The sequence below is a fragment of the Capra hircus genome, chromosome 1 (assembly GCF_001704415.2).
Source record: "Capra hircus breed San Clemente chromosome 1, ASM170441v1, whole genome shotgun sequence".
In the NCBI taxonomy this organism is placed as follows: Eukaryota; Metazoa; Chordata; class Mammalia; order Artiodactyla; family Bovidae; genus Capra; species Capra hircus.
In genome coordinates this window covers 65,477,143-65,502,002 of record NC_030808.1, presented here as the reverse complement: position 1 = coordinate 65,502,002, position 24,860 = coordinate 65,477,143, and the positions used below count along the sequence as shown (strand labels likewise).

The window sequence follows — 24,860 nt, the reverse complement described above, 5'->3', positions numbered from 1 at the left end:
TATTTTATTTTTTAATGCAATTTTAAATGGGATTTTTTACTTTCTCTGATATTTAATTATTAGTATATAGAAATGTAACAAATTTCTGTATATTAATCTTGTATCCTATGACCCTGCTGAATACATTTGTTCTAATAGTTTGGGGGTGTATATTTTACATAGAGTATCGTATCAGATGCAAATAGTGACAGTTTTGACTCTCCCCTTTCAATCTGGATTCCTCTTCTTTCTCATCTAATTGCCGTGGCTAGGACTTCCAATACTATGTTGAATAGAAGTGGTAAGAGTGGGTAACCTTGTCTTCTTCCTGTAGTGGGAAGGCTTTTTCAACATTAAGTATTATGCTGGCTATGGATTTGTCGTAAATGGGCTTTATGTCGTTGACATATATTCCCTCTATATCACTTTGAGAGTTTTTATCATAGATGAATTTTGAAGTTTATCAAATGCTTTTTCTGTATAGAGATGATCATGTGGGTTTTGTCTTTCCTTTTGTTAATGTGCTGTATTGTACAGATTGAGTTGTATATATTGAACCATCCTATGACTCTGGAATGAATTCAACTTGATCACGGTGCTTGATCCTTTTTATGTATTGTTGGATTTGGTATGCTAACAGTTTGTCGAGGATTTTTGCACCTATATTCATCAAAAAGATTGGCCTCTTATTTTCTAGTTTAGTAGTGTTTTTGGCTGGTTTTGGTATTGGGGTGATGGTGGCTTCACAGAATGAATTTGGGAGCATTCCCTCCTCTTCAGTTTTTTAGAACAGTTTGAGAAGGACAGGAACAAGTTCTTTGTAATTTTGCTACAATTCCCTATTAAAGCCATCCTGTCCTGAACTTCTTCTGCAGGGAGTTGTTTTTATTATTATTACTACAGATTCTACTTCACTTCTGGTGATCAGTCTATTCAAATTATGTATCCTCTTGATTTAGTTTTGGCAGCCAGTCTCCTTGCAGCCATGAGGGCTTGTTTCCTTTATGTAGGGCTCCAAGACTGGGATTTCTAGTCTGTGGCTTGACCTGCTCACTCCCCAAGGGATGTGTCTATGCATGCAGACCTTTTCATCCTTTCAGAGCCTAAGATGGAGGTGCCAACCCTTTGACTTTTTTCCACCCTACCTAGTTACATGGAAATTTTTCTTGCACCTTTGTTGTATAGGACTACTTTGGTCAGTCTCCAGTTCCATGAGACTTATTCCACACATTGGTAAATTTTTGAGTTGTTTGTAGGGGTGAGGTGAGCTCTAACCCTTCTACTCTGCCATCTTGATCCAATCCCTTTTCAAGTTTTGACGTCATTATGTTGGCCACATAAGATGAGATGTATGGCACTTTTTCTTTCACAGGTTCTCAGAAAGAAAATAAATACTGTTGTTACTTATTTCTTAAAACTTTGGTGGAATGTATATGGATGCCTGAAGTGTTTTGGCAGTTGAGTGCTCATGAGGCAGGTGTCCAAGGTTTCTCATACAATTATAGGCTCTTTAGAGGCTTTGGAGTGACTGTCACCCCCACCCCCAGTTGTTACTGAACAAGGGAAACATGCTCTCTGACTTATTTATTCTAACAGCTTTCAGCAATTTGCCTGAACCTAGCAATATACCCTGACAGCTCTTAATTTTAGCATCCCCTTGCTTTGCAGGTCAATCTCTCAAATAGGGAAGCCTGAAAATTGTTTGAGCTCAGCCATCTTCCGTAGTAACCATGTGGGTTAGAGGATAAGCTGGCCATATCAAACAAATAGCATTATAGCTGTCCCACACTACCTTTCTTTCCTCCCCTAATCCCTAGGCTGTTCCTGCCAGCTTTCCTATCAAAGGATTTTTTAGTCAAGAGCAAACTCCCGATATCTATATTCACATACATCTTTTACACACCCCACCAAACCTCTAAGAACGCAAAATTGTTTTCAGGTCATTGCCCTTTCAGCTGGCTTCAAGTTCTCTTGGAGCTCATGAGACTTAGTTTAGGGGCAGACTGGGTACATATAAACAGAGCTATATATATGCATGTGTGCTAAGTCGTTTCAATTGTGTCTGACTCTGCGACCATATAGACTGTAGCCTGTCAAGCTCCTCTGTCCATGGGATTCTTCAGGCAAGAATACTGCAGTGGGTTGCCATGCCCTTCTCCAGGGGATCTTCCCAACCCAGAAATTGAACCTGGGTCTCTTTTGTCTTCTGCATTGTCAGGAGGGTTCTTTACCACTAGCACCACTTCGGAAGCCCAATGCATGTGTGTATATATGTATGTAAATGTGTTAATTTGAAAAAAGATGATCCCAAATTTAGAAGGGAAAGATGAAATATTCAGTAAGTGGTATTGGCATAACTCTTAGTCATCAGGTAAGAAATAAAGTGTAATTCCTATTTCATGTCTCATACCAAAATAAACTCTAGATAAAGACTTAAATATATTAAAGCAATAAATATGTAAGACAGTATGCCTCATGATCTTGAAGTGAGAAAGGCTTTTCTAAGTATGACACAAAATCCAGAGCCAGAAAAGAAAAACAGAATTACTTAAATATTTTTTAAATTTTTGCTTGAAATAAAAATCCTAATCAAAATCATAAACAAAACCAAGGAAAATATCTGTAGGTTTCATCACAGAGAAAGCTAACTTCTTTACCACATAAACATTTTTCACAAATCTACAAAAAAATAACTCTGCAAAAAAAAATGGACAAAGAATATACACAGAAATGTCACTAGAGAAAAAAAGTTGTTTGGTTTCATTTAAGATACAAGGAAAGTGCTAATATTATAATAATAAACTTCCTCTTAACAAAATGACGTTTGGTTATACACTGCTGTTAGAAAGGCTGTAGGAAATCAGGTATCCTCAAACACTCCTGATGGGAATGGAATTTGATAAAATGTTTATGAAGAGTACAAACTAGGAATAAGAATTAATTAGAACTAAATTAGTGCTTAAAGGGAATACAATCCAACTTTCAAAGATAGGATGTCTGATTGGATTATCCTGTCTGAGCTTTCTATACTGTCTATTAGCTTAGTCACAGAAATAAATAATACTTTCTGGAAGATGAAAACATCATTTAGAACCTCAAATTATCTCTATAACACACACACATATATAGTGGTATATAATGTTCAATAAAACAAAACAAAACCAAAAGGCAAACCTAAGTTATATGATGACAATATAATATGACCCAAACCCAAGACAAATAATAAGCTGGTTATCAAATGCATTTTTTTATTTTAAATTGGAGGATAATTGCTTCACCATGTTGTACTGGCTTCTGCCGTACAACAACTTGAATCAGCCGTAAGTATACATATGTCTCCTCCCCCTTGAACCTCCTTCCACTCTCTAACCCCATCCTGCCCCTCTATATTATTACAGAGCACCCCCTGTCAAACACATATTTAAAGTAACTATATTCAACATGTTCAAGGAAACAGAAGAGTGATAATTTAGGAAGATAACACAAAACTTTAAAAAGAACCAAGTAGAAGGTCTAGAGCTAAAAAATAACTGAAATTCAACTCCATGGGCAAATCTACCATTAGATTAGATACCACTGAAGAACTGGTGAACTTTTAAAGATAAGTCAGAAGAAAGTATCCAAAATGAAAACAAACAGTGAAAGGATAGAAAACACAAAACAAATAAAAATGTAAGTGTGATAATATCTTAACAGCCTCCCAACACTAAAAGTTTGACATTAAGAAAGAACATTTAACCACAATTTATGTTTAAATTACTATTTTCTTATACAATTTTCAACCTAATAAAAATCCAAGCAAGGGTTTCTTTCCACTTTTAGGACTTAATTATTTTAAAAGAAACATTTAATGTATCAAACATATTAGATAAATTATACAAATTAGAAAGAATGTTTAACTACTTACATTCCATACGCTGAGCTCACAGCAAGGCTAGTAATCTGCTGTGGAGGTTCACCGTCCACCCACACCAACTGAATAACAAGTTCTGCTTGATATCCCGGAGGCATCCGCACTGGTCGTGTTTTAACACTAGAAAAACAGAAAAAATAATTGCATCATATACAGTTCGAATACATATGCTCATGCTTATTTTCAGAATTCATAACAATAATCTTCCTACAGAAATATACAACACCATGCACTGAGGACATTATGCAGGTAAACGGTATCTTCTAGCTTTCTCAAAATACACCAAGTCACTTGTGATTTCTTAACCTTTCCGTGAAGTAGCTTTTCAGTCAGATCTAGAACTTCACTGGACTTCATGAGTTCCTTTTTCTCTTTTGATAGTAGTATTTTAAATTATTTTTATTATTTAATTATTTTCTTACACAATATTTGTTACATATAGGTAAGTCATAATGCATGACATTAAGAACTATGACCATTAATCTACAACCCAACTTGAGTTCAACATATTCAAAACCTAAATTCCTGTTCTTGCTCTCTAAACTTGCTCCACCTGTAGCCTTCTCTATCAAAGCTATGTTTTCTTTAGGGTCCTTCAGGGAAGGAAATGTATTAATTACTAATGAAGAATAAAAATACTGGGCTCTTTTCATAGATAGTCCCAAAAAAGATCAAGGTACCTCTTGGTGGACTGTAGACCACTTGACAACAACTTAATAAAAGAGGATATTTCATTTGGCAAGTTTCAAAGAATTATACAATTACATGTAAAGTTGTTTTAAAATTTGGCAGCAACTCTTACTTGAGGCATGGGATACTGTCCTTTGTTACTCCTTCACTAGCCACAGTGTTAGTGCTCCCAGAGAGACTCCTTGAAGGAAGCTGGGATGAAAGATCTGGAAATGGAGGACTTGTTTCTGGTTCTGGGGTAATAATATCTTCAATATCATACTGCAGTCGTACCTCTAAAGACTTAAAAAAAGAAAAACCAAGTTTTGATTTCATCTAGGTTGTCATAATAATAATAATGATAATCATATTAAAATATCTGGCATTTTTTGGTAATTATTATTCAGATTAGTTCGATTTCAATTAATAGTAGAGATACCCTAAACTGAATTGAATAGTAAGTTACATAAAATATTCAATGGTGTTCACAAAAAATGTAAAATGTGTTTAATTCTTTAGAATTATAAGAAAAATACCTGCCAGTGGAGATAAATTTTCTATATAATAAATATTCCTTAAGGTAAAGTATAAATTACAATTCCACATATGATCAAATAAAAGGAGGAACTGGTCTGGTTAGTCCAATGAAAGAAACTAAATTGGATGTGTATGTATATTTACATGCACACAACACACTTACAAATTGTTATTTGTACAAAACTTTTTAGCTTTAAAAAAATCATTCAATCTTGACTTCAAATTAATTCAGTATAATTTTCCAAAATAAATTCCATATTTTATTAGTTTAGCTCTTATATAATTTCATTAGCTTGGTCAGAATTGCTTAATGAAAAAAATATGATAATTTAAATTGGAATAAAAAACCCTTTCTTTAAAGTTAAGAATGTTTAAAAATTACTTTATGACTACATTCAATGCTTCAAAAACTCAATTTATAACACAAACATTGTCTTTCATTGCAAAAATTAGCATTTTTGACATTGAAAACAATTGCTTACAAAAAATAAATTATGGAATAGTGAATACAGCAATGTTATCCAAATTATTTTCATAATTATCTTAACACTTGAATCCTCTGGTGGCAATAACAATTATCAAGTGCTTACTACACTTAGATACTCTGCTAATGACTTTAACATACTATCATAAAACCCTATGAAAATGGCATTACAATTTCTAGTTTATCACTACTTCCTATTTTTCTATTTTATTTACACAGGAAATTATATGAGTGATGAAGCTGAGTCTTTACCCAGACTATACTACTGACTAATGGGGTCTTGTGACTTGTTTAGTCACACAGGTATTCACTGGTAAAGCCAGAATTAAAAGCTAGGCTTATCTGACTCCAATGTCTGGGATTTAACTACTATACTCTAAGAGCAATGTTTAATTTTATTCCCTAAGGGAAAAGCAGTTATATTTAGGCTTTTAATAGAAAATCTTTATTTTCTGATAAAATGGAGTGGGTAGAGAAGACCCATTATACACAGGTGCCTTTATTTAGACTTAACTTATCCCTTAAGAGCATCATTATTTCAAATAATTAAACTATTTAATTATGTTTAAAAATTAATATTAGGTAAAGCAGCCCCATGATTATTTCCACCCTATAAAAAATGCTGCTATTTAAAAGATCAAAGTAATCTTACTGCAGTTGATAGTCATTTATGGCAGTTAATTGACAAAAAGGACAACCTAAAAAATTTAATAAAGATATAGAACAAAACTTGCATTAATTTGACATTTATACATAAAATAAATCAATGACTGTCTATATAAAACCTATAGGCATAGTCTATCCTATTTAATAATACTAAATTTGATAGCTGATTTTGTCATTTTAAACCAAATTATTTTTTAACATAGTAAGTAACAAAAACAATTTAAAATTCTATGAATTGGATAACTGACCAAATACTGTACTCTTGATGGCTTAAAACCATACCAAGCACTAGTCAGAATCTATGATAATTGTTTTAATAACTTGAAGTGTAAAAGTTAATTTTTAAATGACTTACCACTATTTCTGTTGTAATTTCATGTCTGCTGAATTTATAAATTATGACATATGCAGAGACTCCTGATACACAGAATATTCTGCTCTCTGGACACCAGCAGATCATCTGAATGGCATATGGGTCTTCCTCTACAATCTCACATGTTTGTTTTCCTTCTCCTACCTTCTGTTTTTCAAACACTTTTGAAGTTTTTAGCTTGTATAGCATCTGCAGAGTTACTATAAGATATTGAATCATAGTTATCTTCTAATTTGCACTTAATTCTTTTATTTGTTGAAGCCTTTTCAATATATCTGTTACATCACAAAAATTAAAATCCAAGTAAACAAAATTAACTACATTTTAACAGGAATTATTCAAAGTTATGCTCTCATATCAGTACTGTTTAGCCAGAGGAAGACTATAGGGAAAACATAAACATTCACTGAACATATATGGTATACCAAACAACATGTAGGACTTTGTGTGCATTCTCATGTGTTCCTCAGAAAAGTCCCCTTGTTTATTGATAAAACACTTGAGCTCAGAAAGTTTATAATGAAACTACTCAATCTACTTCTTTTCCAAGATTGAGAAGTCCTTTTCTAAAAAATTTTTAATTGAAGTACAATGCTTTACAGAATTTTGTTGTTTTCTATCAAACCTCCACATGAATCAGCAGCCATAGGTATACATATATCCCCTCGCTTTTGAACTTCCCTTCTGTTTCCCTCCCCATCCCACCCCTCTAGGTTGATACAGAGCCCCTGGTTGAGTTTCCTGAGCCATACAGCAAATTCCCCTTGCCTATCTATTTTACATATGGTAATGTAAGTTTCCTTGTTACTCTTATCCATACGTCTTTTTTTCATTGTTTTCCCTTTTGATTGTTGGATGAAAGGTTGATGCTATTCAAGAGTTTATTCCTCTCAACAAATTTTTAGACATTCCTTCAGATGAGAAATACTTGTAATTTACCAGTTAGCAATATTAGGAATGATCTAGATTATTTTAGAAAGGTCATTTCTGAGTGGCTCTGTGTTAGGAAACAGTCAGTTATAATTTCTAAAAAGTCTGGTCTGTGAATTGTTTTCAGGCATATTTATTTGGAGGAATATTATTTCCATTTTAGAACTGGATGATAGCTCCATAATATTAAGATCTCTGATCCTAAAAAGGATTCTTGAGAAAATTTCTAAAAATCTTGGAGTTCCTGCCAAAAGTGCACAATCTGAAACAATCATGAGAAACATTAGTCAGATTCAAAATGAAAGAGATTCTACAAAAGAACTGGCCTGAACTAAAAATGCCAATCATGAAATACTTAGCAACCATGCCAGACTAAAGAAAACTCTAAAGATAGACTGCTAAAATCCAACAAATACTCTGAGATTTTCTTTTGGTAAATGAGATATTATTGGAACAACTGGCTAAACTGAGTAAGATCTGGAAGTTAGATAATGGTATTATATTAATATTAAACTCCTGATTTTGATAACTATAATTTCATTTCATAAAAGAGTGCCCTTGTTTGTAAGAAATACACACTGAAGTATTTAGGGGAGCATGTACTGTTAAGAAGAACATATATTCGTAGCTTGCTCTCAAATGGTTACAAAAAGCTATGTATATGTATATGTTTGTGTGTGTATGTGTGTAAGAAAATGGAGGTGAAAGAGAAAGGGTGCAAGCAAGCAAGTGCTAGATTGAGAGCATGCATATGGTAGAAGGGCGGGTGAAGGGAACACATATATACACTGAAATTTGGGTAATCTTGCTGAAGGCTATACAACACTTCATAGGACATTTCTGTGATTTTTCTGTAAGCTTGATATGACATGGAAATAATAATACTACAGACATAATTATTTGACTTTGAGTTAACCAACAGAGATTATCCTTAGTAGGCCCAACAGAATCTGGTGAGCCCTTTAAAAGAGGGACTGAGGCCCTACCTGAAGGTAGAGACACACTCCTTTGAAGAAACGAATCACATGAGTTTTAAACTCATGTACACCCATGGCGGATTCATGTCAATGTATGGCAAAACCAATACAGTATTGTAAAGTAAAACAAAGTAAAAATAAAAATAAAATAAAACATTATTCAGCCATAAACAAAAAAAGCTGCAAGAAAATGAATTCTGCCAACAATTACATGAGCTTGGAAGAGAACTCTGAGCTGCAGACTAGCCAACACTTCAACTCTAGTCTCTTAGACGTGAGCAAAGAAACCACATAACCTGACCCAGATTCATGACACAGAAACTGTGAAGCAATTTATGGGTATTGTTTCAAACTGCTAACTTGTGGTAATTTGCTGTGTTCAGTCAAGTCAGTCAGTCATGTCCAACTCTTTGCAACCCCATGGACTGCAGCATGCCAGGCCTCCCTGTCCCTTACCATCTCCTGGAGCTGGCTCAAACTCATGTCCATTGAGTCGGTATGCCATCCAACCATCTCTTCCTCTGTCATCCTCTTCTCCTCCTGCCTTCAATCTTTCCCAGCAACAGGGTCTTTTCTAATGAGTCAGCTCTTGGAATCAGGTGGCCAAAGTATTGGAGCTTCAGTATCAGTCCTTCCAGTGAATATTAAGGATTGATTTCCTTTAGGATTGATTGATCTCCTTGCTGTTCAAGGGACTCTGAAGAGTCTTCTCCAACACCACAGTTCAAAAGCATCAATTCTTTGGCACTCATACTTCTTATAGTCCCACTCTCACATCCACATATAACTACTGGAAAAACCATAGCTTTGACTAGACGGACCTTTGTCAGCAATGTCTCTGCTGTTTAATATACTATCTAGTTTTGTCATAGCTTTTCTTCCAAGGAGCGTCTTTTAATTTCATGGCTGTAGTCACCATCTGCATTGATTTGGAGCCCAAGAAAATAAAGTCTGTCAGTTTCCATTGTTTCCCCATCTATTTGCCATGAAGCAATGGGACCGGATGTCATGATCTTGGTTTTTTGAATGTTGAATTTTAAGCGAGTTTTTTCACTTTCCTCTTTCACTTTCATCATCACTTTCCTCTTTCACTTAGTTTCTCTTCATTTTCTCTCGTAAGGGTGGTATCATCTGTATATCTGAGGTTATTGATATTTCACTCACCATCTTTATTCCAGCTTATGCTTCATCCAACCTGGCATTTTGCATGATGCACTCTGCATATAAGTTAAATAAGCATGGTGACAATATACAGCCTTTGATGTACTCCTTTCCCATTGTGGAACCAGCCTGTTGCTACATGTCCAGTTCTAACTGATGCTTCTTGACCAGCATACAGATATCTCAGGAGGCAGGTAAGGTGGTCTGGTATCCCCATCTCTTGAACAGTTTTCCAGTTTGTTGTGATCCACACTGTCAAAGGCTTCAGCGTAGTCAATGAGACAGAAGTAGATGTTTTTCTGCAATTCTCATGATTTTTCTATGCTCCAACAGATGTTGGCAATTTGATCTCTGGTTCCTCTGCCTTTTCTAAATCCAGCTTGAACATCTGGGAGTTCACAGTTCACTTAGTATTGAAGTCTTACTTGGAGAATTTTGAGTATTATTTTGCTAGTGTGTAAAATGAGTGCAATTGTGCCATAGCTTCCCTGGTGGCTCAGACGGTTAAGTGTCTGTCTACAATGCGGGAGACCCGGGTTCAATCCCTGGGTTGGGAAGATCCCTTGGAGAAGGAAATGGCAATCCACTCCAGTACTATTGCCTGGAAAATCCCATGGACAGAGGAGCCTGGTAGGCTACATGTAGTCCATGGGGTCGCAAAGAGTCAGACACGACTGAGCGACTTCATTTCACTTCACTTGAACATTCTTTGGCATTGCCTTTCTTTAGGATTGGAGTGAAAACTGACCTTTTCCAGTCCTGCAGCCACTGCCGAGTTTTCCAAATTTTCTGGCATATTGAGTGCAGCATTTTCACAGTATCATCTTTAGGATGTGAAATAGCTCAATTGGAATTCTATTCTCTCCATCTGCTTTGTTCATAGTGATGCTTCATAGAGCCTACTTGACTTCTCACTCCAGGATATCTGGTTCTAGGTGAGTGATCACATCATCATGGTTGTCTGGGTGATGAAGATCTTTTTTGTATAGTTCTTCTGTGTATTCTTGCCACCTCTTCTTAATATCTTCTGATTTTGTGAGGCCCATATCATTTTTGTCATTTATTGTGCCCATCTTTGCATGAAATGTTCCCTTGGTATCTCTAATTTTCTTGAAGAGATCTCTAGTCTTTCCCATTCTATCATTTTCCTCTATTTCTTTGCATTGATCACTGAAGAAGGCTTTCCTATCTCTCCTTGGTTACTCAGCAACTGAAGATGAATACAGCTGATCCTTGAACAATACAGGTTTGAAATGCATGGGTCCAGTTATTCTCATATTATTTTCAGTAGTAAATAGAACAGTACTATACAATCTGAGGATGACTGAATCCTCAGATGCTGAATCACAGATACAGAGGAACACTGTATGTGAGGGCCAACTATAAATTATGCCCCAACTGTAAGTTATGGGTAGAGGGTTGACTGTGTAGAGGGTTGGTATAGCCAATCTGACTGACTCCCATGTTGTTCAAGGGTCAACAGTACACATATCTATTCAAATAAATATAACTTCATTTCCTGTACTGGACCCTATCCCACAAAATTGGCAGACTAGCTGATATTTCTCCAATAACATCCACTGGTTTGAAGATATGCTGTTATAACAGATTACAGTAAAAATATTAAAGATGTTTCAAACTTTTGCAACATATATTTTGAGTGTAATAAAATACTTTATTTAGAAATTAACTTTCTAAAATATCATCATATATGCTTTCAGGGTGGCATGCACTTAAGTCATTAGAGTGTTAAACTGTCTTCTCACATTTTAAAAGATAAGGAGTAACTTAGAGGTGGTATGAAATAAGCAAAGATATCACTGTGAAATTAATTGTGTTCATGAAACAAACTCAGATTTACATGAAAAGGTTTATCAAAATAAAAAAAACTGTCATTCTTTGGAATTTCTCCTTGATCAACTGTCCTTTATTGTGAGGTCAGAAAGGGGCCTCAGAATTCATGGTTTTAAATCTTTTAATAATTTTCCTTTGCTGATGTTTTGTTCTACTGCTAAAGGACTCTAGCTTGCAGACTAAGACTGTCATTAATATTCAACTTTCTTCCCTCTGCTTTTCTGCTTATCACAGTCTTTCTCAGTTTACTTCTATACCTTCAGGTATCACTTTAATGCTGCTTCTTCATTGCATACCATTCTTGACTGTTCTTCCTGACTGATGGACATTTTTACTTGAATTTCCTGGTGTTCCAACAAAACCCAAACCTCCAGAACTCTTCTGTATTCTTATTTCCAAAGAGTTACCTCCATCTTGATGATTACTCATCTCACAAAATTAAGAGACATTACTCACTTATTCTCTCCTCCTAGTCCTACCAAAATCTTATCTTCCAAAATTCACACTAAATGTTACCCCATCAAAATACATTCCTGAATCTACCTGATTCAAATAAATCTCCCATTTCCAATATCAAACAGAACTTGGGTTGTACTACATTTAGAGTTCTTACCATACTGTTTGCCCTATAAATCTTCTGAAGGGTATGTATAGGTATAGTCAAGTCTTAAATATTTTTGCACATCCTTCAATGTTGAGCAGATTACTTTTTGTCCTTAAATTATGTAATCCTCAAGATTTCAAAAGAAAATTTACATTTATCAAATTATTTCTTTTGATTCTTAGGCACTTGGTAGACAAGCAGGAAAGGGAAAAAAAAAGAATAGTAGGACAAAAGAACTTTTCCAAGACCACAGAGTGAAGAAGTGAAGGAAATTCCTTGAGCAGAGTTACTCTGACATATGAATAATTTGGTACATTTTTTCAGTGTACCTTACCTCTTATAAATATAATAGGTTGCTAATAAACAGTGATTTCAGTTCTGCCTATATCATAGAAAAAAAGTAAAGTAGAAATAATACTTTAAAATGATTTAGTATTACAGGAAATGCATTTTGGTAACACAACCGTAAGTGTATGCTAAATATGTATCTAAAATGTTAACTGTCCAAACTAAAAAGTGGTAAATGGCTATGAGTAAATACTAACCAAGTTTTTTTCTATAATAGAAGGAAAAACTTACTTGCAGATGCATCCCAAAACTTGACTGATCCATCTGCATGCCTAGATAAGAAATAAATTAGCATTAAGTATGGTCAATTAAAAAATTATAATTGTTCAAACTGTATAAAAACTTGAATGACTATTAGTGATCCCATGGACTGTAGCCTGCCAGGCTCCTCTGTCCATGGGATTCTCCAAGCAAGAATACTGGTGTGGATAGCCTATCCCTTCTCCAGGGAATCTTCTCAACCCATGGATCACATTCAGGTCTCCTGCACTGCATGTGGATTCTTTACCACTGAGCCACAGAGTACGGAATACTTCCGAACACATTTCATGAGGTCAGCTCTATCCTGACACCAAAGCCAGGGAAAAACATGGCAAGAAAAGAAAATGACAGACCAATATCCCTTGAGCATAGATGTAAGGAAAAAAAATGTCAACAAAATATTAGCAAATCTAATTTAAAAAGCATAAGGATAATATATCATAAAACTAAGTCGGCTTATCCCGGAAATGTGATGCCAGTTAAACATTCTTAAAAATCAATCACCATATATATTTCATTATACCATCAGATTGAAAAAGAAAAACCATTATCATCTCAATAAAGAAAAAGCACCTGAATTTAAAGTGATTCTCCACCACTACAGTGTTACAGGATTCTGTTTTTGTCTATGTTTTTACTTTTACCAGAGAGCTTTATATTTTCATATGCTTTCATTTTGTTGTCTAACGTTCATTCATTTCAACTCAAAGGACTCCCTTTAGCAATCCTTGTGAGGCAAGTGTACTGCTAATAAATGGTTTCAGTTCTTGTTTATCTTAGTGAAAGTGAAAGTCACTCAGTCATGTCTGACTCTTTGTGACCCCATAGACTATACAGTCCATGGAATTTTCCAGGCCAGAATACTGGAGTGGGTAGCCTTTCCCTTCTCCAGGGTAGCTTCCTGACCCAGGAATCAAACCAGGGTCTGCTGCATTGCAGGTAGATTCTTTACCAACTGAGCTATCAGGGAAGTCCTTTGTTTATCTTGGAAGGCCTTTATTTCTCCTTCATTTTTGAAGTACAGTTTCCTAGACACAATGTTCATGGCTGTTTTTTCTTTTATTCTTAATGCACTTTAAATATATCATCCTACTCCCTTCTAGCCTATATATTTCTGAGGAGAAATCCAATGATAATCTCATGTAAGTTTTCATACACACAATGAGTAGCTTTTCTGTTGCTGCTTTTAAGACTGTCTTTGTCAATTTGTTTATAATGTGTCTCACTGTTGTCCACCTTGGGTTCATCCTCACTAGAGTAGTCTGATACATAGCCAATGAATATGGAAGTCCATTTACTTCCTCAGATTTGAGAAGTTTTCAGCCAACATTTCTTCAAATAATTCCTCTGTCCCATTCTTTTAACTTTATCCCTCTCACTCAGTATTTCTTATTGTCTATCTTCAAGTTTGCTGGTTCTTTCTTCTGACTAAATCTGCTATTGATCCCCTCCAGTAAAATCTTCAATTCAGTCATTGTATTCTTTCACTTAAAACTTTATTTCTGGTTCTTTTAATAGTTTCTATCTCTCTGTTAATATTTTAATTTCACTCATGCATCACTTTCCTTATTTTGTTTAGTTGTCTGCCTGTGTTCTCCAGTCATGCATTGAGTTTCTTTGAGACAATTATTTTGAATTGTCATGTAATCACAGATATCAGATTCTTTAGGGTCAGTTTCTAGACATGTTTCTTGTTCCTTTGATTAGGCTGTGTTTGCCTATTTTTTTATGTGCCTTGTTATTTTATGTTGTGAATTTAGCATTTGAAAATACAGCCACCTGTTATCAACTGGCTTTTTACAGGAGAAGACCTTCACCAAGCTCTTTGGGGTCTCTCAAACCTTCAGTAGGGATGTGTCTTCTCTGGGATTGTGTGTATAATTTCCAAGCTATAGAGGTTTGCTGGTTTCTTTTTTTCAGGAGCTTGTACTCTCTTGCTCCATCCATTATGTCTGTAGTACTGCAAGTTTCTTGGCATTTCAATAAGCCACTGAGCTCTCCCTTGTTTTCTGTGGCTACCCAGGCATCCAGATTCTATCAGTATTCTGACTGAGGGGAGATAAAAACTAGTCTCTTTGGAAGTCCCTTGAAAAGCAGGAACACTGGATGCACAGTCTATTCCATAACTTCCTTCTTATTGATTAATATTCCTCCTTGAACATGAGCTGTGCCAATTTGTGGGGGGAGCTGACACAGCTAAAATAAAATGATTGTTCTCACTCATTTCAGAGTGGCTGTTCTGGCTTTGAGCTCCCTTGGGGTACTATGATTTTCTAACTGGTTTCTAGAGTTTTCATAAAGGGTTTTAGACAATATATTGTTAAATCTGTGTGTCTGTGGGAGAACAAGGTCTGGGGTTACTTATTTTGACATCTTGCTGATGTCACTCTCCACTGACTCTTTTATGAAGTATTTTTCTGTCCTTTTTCTCTTAACCTGGCAATACTATTATATTTGAAGTGAGTGTATTGTTAATGGCATACAGTTTGGTTATATTTTTTAATCCACTCTGCCAATCAATGCATTTGAACTAATGTATTTAGACCATTTACATTTAAGCCTTAAAATTTCAATAATTACACTGTCTTTTTTTTTCTTTTGTTTTTTTCCTCTTTTATTGTCACTGTTTTTTCACCTTCTTTCCTATGGGCTATTTGAATTATTTTAGTACATCCATTTTTATGAGTCAGTAATGTTTTGAGTATATCTATTAGCCCAGTTTTTTTTTTAAACAGGGTTGCATTAGGTATTGCATTGTATATTCATTTAACTTATCATAGCTACTGATGTTATCATACTACCATTTTAAGGTAGGTAGGGGTGCTACTGGTAAAGAACCTGCCCATGAAGGCAGGAGATGTGAGAGATGCAGGTTCGATCCCTGGGTTGGGAAGATCCCCTGGAGGAAGGCATGGCAACCTACTCCAGTATTCATATCTGGAGAATCCCATGGACAGAGGAGCCTGGCAGGCTACAGTCGATAGGTATCGCACACAGTTGGACATGACTGAAGCAACTTAGCACATAAAAACTGTATCTTTCTTTATACCAGTTTACCCTTGCCCATTTATAATTGCCTTAAATATATCCTCTATACATATGTAGAACCACATCAAACAATGTAACCATAATATTTTCTTCAATCATCAAATATAATTTTAAAAAACTCAAAAGCAAGATAGCCTATTGTATTTGCCCAGATTTTTACTTACTGTGGGCTTCGTTCCTTCCTCATAATCCAAGGTTCCTTCTTTTATCATTTGCTTTCTGTTTAGAGAACTTGCTTTTGGCATTCGTTTTGATATGTCTGATATAGACAAATTCTTAGTTTCCTTCATCTTAGAACATATTAATTTCTAATTTCTAGAATATATTTTTGCTGGGTATAAGATTCTAAGTTGCCAGTTCTTTTCTTTCTGCACTTGAAAGATTCAGGTTTCCTCTGGCCTCCATGTTTTCTAGTGGGAAATCGGCCTTCATTCAAATTAGTTTTGCCCAGTTGGTAAAAGTGTCATTTCTCTTTTGCTGTTTTCATGATTTTTTTCCCTTGTAATTTAGTTTTCAGTATTTTGACTATAATGTATCTTGTGGACTTCTTGTGACTCACCTACCTTCTGCAATCTCTCGGTTCATGTCTCTTTCCAAATTTGGGAAGTTTTCATCATTATTTCCTTATGAACTTTTTCAGCCCTGCTCTTTTCTCCTTCCCCAGTGGACTTCCACTGACACAAAAAGGGGAGGGTATATGGCTCCTCATTACTGCTGGACAGTGCTGGGGATTCTGTCTCCCCATATGATCTCTGTCACCACAGGTGATGAGTTTCATTACCACTCAGCAGAGTTAAAAGTCCCAGCTCCCTACTCAGACTTATGCTCAGTCTCAGAGACTGAATTGGGGTAAGTTCAGGTACACTGTTATGGCCTGATGAGGGTGGAAGTCCAGGCTCCCCATTCAGTCTTAGATGAAATGGGTTGGGGTGGGGCCACAATTTTTTCCTGTGGTGGTTAGCTGCAGTAGAAAGATTATTTTCTAAAAATTTTCTGTCTTGATAGGCCACCCCTTTCCTCATCTTTTGGCTAGAGAGAGCTAGCTTTTGTTGGGCCTTTCAGGTTTGTGCCCACTGGAAGTTCCAGGTTGCCAGCTTTTTCAGTTCCAATTCTCAGATATATGAGACAAAAACAAAAGCCAGGAAACTCACCTCCATGACATTCCTTGGGTCTTTGGGGCCCTAGCCAGTGTGACTTCTCTTCATCTTTTTCAATCATATTATGTTTTTAAACACATAATATCCAGGGGATTTAGTTGTACTTAGTGGGAAGAATAGGGAAAAATAAATCTATTCTATATCCCCAGAGTCCCTTATTATCTTTTAAATCTTATCTTGTGTGTTGCTATGTTTCTATTTTTATTTCTAATATTAGAGTATGAAGTAGACTGCTATAGGAAGTAATAAGATTTCTGGTGCTAAAAGTTTTGAAATATACTTTAAATAATCACCTAATGGGGATACAGAGCAGTGTTTCCTAGATTTGGAAGGAGTCAAGAGATACTGATAAGGACCTTTCCAAGGCTAATAGTCTATGAATTCTACAGACATTCATTGACTAATTTTTCATGATTTTTCTATCTTTGACCTTCGTGTGGTCTTATAATCTATACTTATTTATTGTTATATAGCTATTTTTTCAATGGTTTGACTCTTCTATAAAGGTTATAATCTTTGGACAGAAGCTGTGTCTTATATTTTTATTTAAACTATCAGCATTACTAGAGCACAATTATGGAAAAGTGTGAATAGTCGATGAAATATTTTTGATGATAAATTGATAAACTCATAAATCACAACCACTTACCCAGTAATAATGATTTCTGGATATGTTTGTGTGCCAAGGTTCCAAGCTCCTCCACTGATTGGCCACTCCTAAATAGATTACATGGGAAGAAATCATAAGCTTTAATTTTTTTAATTTAAATGACTTAGAAATTTAAAATAAAAATATTTTAAAATAAGAGTAAAAGTTTCACTTAAAATAGCTGTTGAGTAATTAAGAATTAAATTTGTAGCTATCTTTTAATTCTTTCATTGAACAATTCCAAGTGTATAAAATATCCTCTGAAAACATAGATTTTTTAATAAATATTACCATTGATCTAAAAATGCAAAGAAGCATTTTTAACCATACAAATACAGTGTTGCTACATTTTCCACATAGTCTATGTACTCCCAAACTGTTGTGGTGCCATTTAATACAAAGCACTATGTAAACTGTGTCCCCTGGAGTTGTCCATCTGAACAGTCCTGTGCAAATAACAGAAATTATAATGGGGAGATCTATTAAAATTGTAGGCATTTCAATACTGTAGTTAAATATAACAAAATGGAATTCTAGGAAGTTATTTAACAAATGACTTTTGATAATTATCTTATTAACCACTGATTGATAAGAAATAACTAGAAAGATTTGACTTGAATTTTTTAAAACTATAGTCTTTCACCTAAAATAATCTAAAGTAATATCCTATTACTCAAACTTATGTTAGTTTAAATATATATTTAGCATAGACTTCCCTGGCAGCTCAGAGGTCAAGAATTCGCCTGCAAGGCAGCAGCTGCATGAGAGACGGGTTCGATACCTGGGTTAGGAAAATCCCCTGGTGAAGGGAATGGCAACCCACTCCAGTATTCTTGCCTGGAGAATCCCCATAGCCAGAGGAGCCTTGCAGGCTACAGTCCACAGGGTTACAAAGAGTTGGACAAGACTGAAGTGACTCAGTACACATATACTAAATATACATGATAGGTAATTATATCAGTATATAACTGTATACTTAATATATAAGAAATTTATATTATTGTAGACTTAAAGCTATGTAGCATTTAGATAATTTGGCTTTCAGAAATTGTCTTTTTTGGTGTACAAGCTTATTACTTGAAAATAATTTAGTTCAAGTCATTTTCTGACTTTCCATAGGAAAAAAAAATAAAAAGTATGATCATATGGATATGAATACAGGAAAATATTTTTATAATTGTTGCTTTTACCTTATTACTGTATCCTTGTTTTTTATGCTTGACTCCTATAGAGTAGAGCACTAGAATCAAATCTGGTGGGCAGTCAGCAAAGTATGCTGTGCACGTAACTGGTGATTCATGAATGTCCATGGGATATGGATTTTCAAAGATTGGAAAGCTAATAGACAAAGATAATATATTAGTATCATTTCATAATATAAAATTTGATATAAAATGATATAACTTTTATAAAACAAATCCTAAAACCTTCTAAATATTGATTATACATTTCACATAATTTTTTTAAGCATCATAAACAATCATCACCTGAACAAGAATTCTCTTTAAAAAAAAATATATCTATAAAATGTGCTATTAATACTGGCAACATTTTACTTGAATAAACTCATTTTCTTTCTTGTAATTCCAAAATTCCACAGCAATATTACTTTCTAATATACATAGACTAAATTATATTAAATTGAAAAGATGCAGAAAGTTGACTTAGTTAATTAAAATGTATCAACTAGGTACTTTATTTATATATAGTTTTATCTATATGTCAGTATTAAAATATCAGTAAATTTTACATGCTTTCCAAGGCGCATAATACATAGGTAGGTATTTTCATTTTGTACTTCTATATGGAGTAACTGAAAGATGTGTGTACTATGTAGGTACATGTGTGATTATACATGTTTAAGATCACTTCCTATGTAAATCAGAAAGCAAAGTGGGCATGCAGACTTATGGGTGTAGTAAATTTTATATCCTCAAGCCAATTATCATTTTAAAAAGGGATATCAGTATGGAACCAAATTAAGAACTCTTAGAACCACAATATATTGTGTACTTCTTTTGTACTGAATATACCAGGCACTGTGGTAGATGGAATTGAGTATTATATATGCTGCATCTGTTCTTAGCCTGTGTGACTGTTACTTCTGATACAATGTGCTTTGGGATGAGGGGAGGACTATTAAAAATAATTTTCCCTATATTAAAGAAACTTAATCAGAAACTTGGTTCAAACTTCAGAAGAGTCTGGTTATGTGTGTCTATGTGTGTGTTGACAGGGGTTCTCTCTTCCCTTCAATTTTAATGGTTTCCCAGTTAAGAATAGTAGTATATGGAAAATCATGTACAAAAGAGAATGTTAAGTTTAATAAATGGCAAGTAGGTTAAAATGATCTGAGATTCCCTGTTTCAGAGTAGAAATTATCAATATTTTTGATGTTGAAGAATTTGAAGTAAAATAAGTAGATCATCTTAAAGATCAGATCTACAACCTGGGATTTGATAATAGCAAGAGGCTACAATGACAGACTCCTGAGAAAGTGAACAATATCATGAAAATGCTTGGGGAAAATAACTATCATATGAGCATAGCTTTCTTTAGCTATTTAAGAAAGAATAGCTGAAATATGTGGTAAAATATACATGTGAAGTGTAAATTGTTGTAGAAATGTAAATCCAAGAAACCAAGAAGAGGAAAAAAATGTAAGTTCTAATGCTTGCTTTCATGTAGAGGATTAAATGGAAAAGAAGGAAGGAATAAATTTATTTGGAAAGGAGGACAAAGCTACAACTTAATATTAAACATGGCTAAAGGATAACTATTTGGAGGGAAAGAGAACATGTTCAGTTTTTGACACATTAAACTTCTTGTATTAGACAACAAAATGGGAAAGTTGCATAGATTTTAAAACAAAACCGAGTGCTGAAGAAGGCAAAATATTAGATAAAAACATGCAAACAAAATGTCAGTTCACATACTTACATAAGGTAAGTATGCTGAAAGCATAAAAATTAATATATAAAAATAGTAATTTTGTTATATTTTACCATAATAAAAAGTCTTAAAAAGAGTAAATATATACTAAAGAATGTGAGTATTAGAAGGAAAGTATAGTGGACCTTGGAAGATGTTAGACAATTAGACAAGGTATGAGGAACCAATAAATATGGCACAGAAGGAAGAGTTGACTACAAGTAAGGTTACAAAAGTGTATTTTAATAAAACTTATATTAGAACTTAAGAGAAAGAGGCATAAATCCATACTTGAACACAAAATCTACTCAGTTTTAGGTTGACAAATAAAGTGGCTAGACAGAATTCAATTATGGTGATATTATGGACCAATTCTATTCCCTTTCAAAATATTGAAATATTATATGATGCAAATGATCACAAAAAAGAACTTTGGCCCTTACACTTACAAACTACATTGAAAGTAAAACTCAGATTGTACTTCATTCAACAACAGTTTATTAAGAACCTACTTCATGCGGAGACAAAGCTTGTTCTTCATGAGGCCTATAGTCTAGTAGAGAGACAATCTTTAATAACAAGTGAAAATTTTCATTGTGTCAAAGCTATGAAAGACAGGAACATGGGTCTAAGACAGACCTTTAATAGGATATTTGACCGAATTATATAGATAATGAAAGATTTTCTTTAAATGAGGAAATGATATCTGAGTTGAGATTCTTACAGATGTTAATAAGGAGAAAAAGGAATAGAAAATTATTCCATGCAGAAGAGGGAGAATGTACAAAAGCTCTGTAAATATAAGGAACTTAAAAATGATCAGAGTATCTAGAACATAGGATGAGAGAAAATGAGCTTCATGCCTGTCATCATTGATAATGAAAATATGTACCAGGAAGACAGGGTTTGTCAAAGTCAAGCCTACTTTTACTGTCCATGGAAAGTAGTGGGAAGTGCCACTCTAACAGCGATATTTTATATTTGTTTCCATTGCCCACAACATAATGAAAAAAAGAAAGTATAAGAAGTATCTATCTTCTCTTCCTTCCAGATCCTGATCATCTATATTTTCTGCCACAGTAGTCCAATAATACTTTTATCACATGAATTTTCCTTTGAAAGGGTCAGCAGATGGCCAGACAGTACCTCCTGCAAGATTTTATGACAATTGTTTTTGCTTAGGGAAATGGCAGAAATGAGATAGATCCATTTTATGTGTTCTGAGTCTCCAAATGCCTCTTTCTAAACATCAGACGCTGCCTTTAAAATATCTTGCAAAATTTTCAGTGTCCCCTAAATTCTCCTGGTTTAGTTTTCATTACTGAACCAAATTATATTTATGTAATTCTAAGAAAACAATATTCCACATAAAGAATATTTACCACCTAAAGAATTCTAATGGCAAATTACCTATAATGTCCTCCTATATTTCAATTGCAATAAATAGAGTTTAGTTAGTGTTAATCTGCACATGGACAACTTACTTGCTTTGTGTCAGATCAACTACAATGAGATCTTTCTCCAGAAGTACTGCAACAGCATAAGGTTCTTGAAATTCTACAAGTAGAAAAAAAGGGAAAAGTTTTCATGTTTAACATTTTATAAAATGTTTATAAAATCACCACACTTGTATTTCCTTTAGCTCCTGTACAAATGTTATTTAAATGATTTTAGAAGACCAAAATATAAGCCAAAGTAAGAAGTAATAAAGAGCATATTAAAAAAATGTATGTTGTGTTTCTCAAACAATATTTAAGACCATTATAGAGAGCAAGGAAAAAATGAGAAGCTACAGAGCATAGAGTTATATATATCTCAGTAATCATGATAGTAGTAGATTATTTGAAGTGAGTGAGTCTGTCACCTCCATTTCACATTTATCTTAGTCTTCCACAACCTTCCATTCCAGATCTGATTTCATGCCTACAGAGAGATATGCTAAAGAAATAGTTCTGTTTCTCTAACACATGATACATATTGACCTCCCTATGAGAGCAACACTCCTTATACTAAAAAGATTACTTTCAGTTCAATGTGATTTAACAGTGCTTAAAGACCACATACTATGTGCCCAAGAATATTTCAAAAAAACCAGAATCTGAGGATAGCCTAGGATTTCCAAGTTCTTAAAATTCAACCCTCCCTTTCTCCCTCTGGCTAGTTTAAGAGTTATTCCTAAATTCAACAAGCACTTGGCAGGAATTCTGGACTCAAGAGTACTCAGGTCTTGAATAGTGAAGTAAAATATATGATCTTCATAGCCCTTCCAGTCCTGAGAAGCTATAGAACCTGTTTGTATTTAATTTTTAAGCCACAGGCTATGAGAGAAAAACTAGAAAAAAAAATCACAAACAAAAACTGAGGGGTCTGCCTTTGGATAAAAATTTATACAGCAGTATACAGTTCTTATATTATTTACTAAAACTTTTTTCAAACTGAGGCATTTCCCCTTCACCTTTAGGGTTTTTTGAAGTTTTCAACATTATTTCAATACTGCTGGGGCCTGAGGTTTTGTTTATCAGCTTAAAGAATACTACTAGTTTCCTCTTTGTCTTCTCAACCCTCTCTAGGAAATTCACTGGTTGGGAAGCAATGGCTACAAAAATAAAATAGGTGAGACACTGGTATGAAGGAGTAAAAGTCATAAATAAATTATTATTTTTATAGTAGTACATCTGTTATACATTATGGTTTCTTTTCAAATAATAAAAACCGATAGCAAAAATTTCACCTTTGTAGTACTTGGTATACTATGTGTGGTAACCACTGAATAAAAAGATTTCCTTTGAGTCAGTGTTAGCTTCACTTTGGGTCTATTTATTAAAAGTTTGACCATAGACAAATTAGTCAACTTTTTTGACTTTCAATTTCTTTATACATTGAAATGGCAAAATAATAACTACCTTAGACTGTTATGAAGATTAGATGTATATAAAGATACTTAATATACATCTTTATATATTTAATGAGCTTCCGTGGTGGCTCAGATGCTAAAGAATCTGCCTGCAATGTGGGAGACTGGGTTCAGTTCCTGGGTCGGGAAGATCCCCTGGAGAAGGAAATGGCAACCCACTCTAGTATTCGTGCCTGGGGAATTCCACGGACAGAGGAGCATAGTGGGCTACAGCCATGGGGTCGTAGAGAGTCAGATACAACTGAGAGACTAACACTTTCACTTTCAAAGATGTTTAATGCAAAGCCTGGCTTATAGTAGGTACTCACTAGATGCCAACTGCATTACTTTCTTCATTAGATTCGTTGCCTTTGAACAGGCTCAGCCTTTTAACCCTAGCTCCCAACAAGAAAGTTCAAAAGCTTGATCATAATTACTACTTCTCTGAAGAGAAATGCATTATTTATGACACTTGCAGAAGACCATATACAATTAAATATAGATGTGAAACTGACAAATTCTGAGTATTATTGGTTAATTACTCTGGGCAAAGCCCTGTGAGGTTAGAGGATTAGGCATTTCTGTACTTTGAGAAATAGGTTGAACTGTCAGATGTCACAAATGATTCAGCAATATTAAAAACTGTTACTAAATGTATTTTGTTTAATATATGCATAACATTTATCACTATGTGGCTATACAGAAGATTAGTTTCATATTTGCTAATATGGAATCATAATTAAAATACTATATACTGTTAAGTGAAAAGAGTGTTATAACAGTTATGCTGTCATCTTACAAAAGAGATAATGTATAGATACATAAATAAGCATACATATGCATACATTATTTGTGGGAGAACACATAAGAAACTTAGTAATAGTGGTTGCCTCTGAAAGGGCAATGAGAAAGTTTTCATTATATACTGTGGCATACAGTAGGGTTCTTTTCTGGCATTTTCATGTACTATTGCTTAAATCAGAAATAGTTAATAAAATACACTTATATTTTACTGAGTCAAGTGAAATTTCTCCTAGCTCCAAATACATAAAAAGCTCCATCCTCATTACCATTTCTCTGAAAAGCAAAGTAATATACATGGTTTGGCAGTAATTAGACTTGGTTACAGTACATTTATAATTTGTTTAACATTACTAGAAACTGTCCTAACATCTCTACTGATGTGCAGAAATGTATATATACATATAGTGTTTGATCTTTGAAACCACACATTTTCAGTTTCTATTGCTGGCATGCACACCTTCTTTCTTGAAGAAGGCATTTTCCTAACCTAAGTTTTTGGTCCTCTGTTCTTTCTTTCTTTGTTCATTTATCATTCATTCTCATAACTCCAAAGAGCATCTATATTATGATGATTCAAAAATAAATAGTAAAGACCTCCTCCCTCTCTTTTTAATGCTCTACA

General features: G+C 34.3%; 1 protein-coding gene across 5 annotated transcripts in view; it reads right to left on the bottom strand.

Moving 5' to 3' along the window:
- Positions 1-24,860, bottom strand: part of STXBP5L (syntaxin binding protein 5 like) — a 317,733-nt gene that overhangs the window by 115,153 nt on the left and 177,720 nt on the right. For all 5 annotated transcript variants that reach the window (XM_018043989.1, XM_018044072.1, XM_018044062.1 and 2 more), the window contains exons 12-18: positions 22,026-22,098; positions 18,801-18,948; positions 17,611-17,678; positions 12,727-12,767; positions 6,604-6,821; positions 4,695-4,864; positions 3,887-4,012 (exon numbers count right to left, since the gene is read on the bottom strand). In XM_018043989.1, the coding sequence (XP_017899478.1) occupies positions 3,887-4,012; positions 4,695-4,864; positions 6,604-6,821; positions 12,727-12,767; positions 17,611-17,678; positions 18,801-18,948; positions 22,026-22,098 (844 nt within the window). The remainder of the gene's footprint in view (positions 1-3,886; positions 4,013-4,694; positions 4,865-6,603; positions 6,822-12,726; positions 12,768-17,610; positions 17,679-18,800; positions 18,949-22,025; positions 22,099-24,860) is intronic.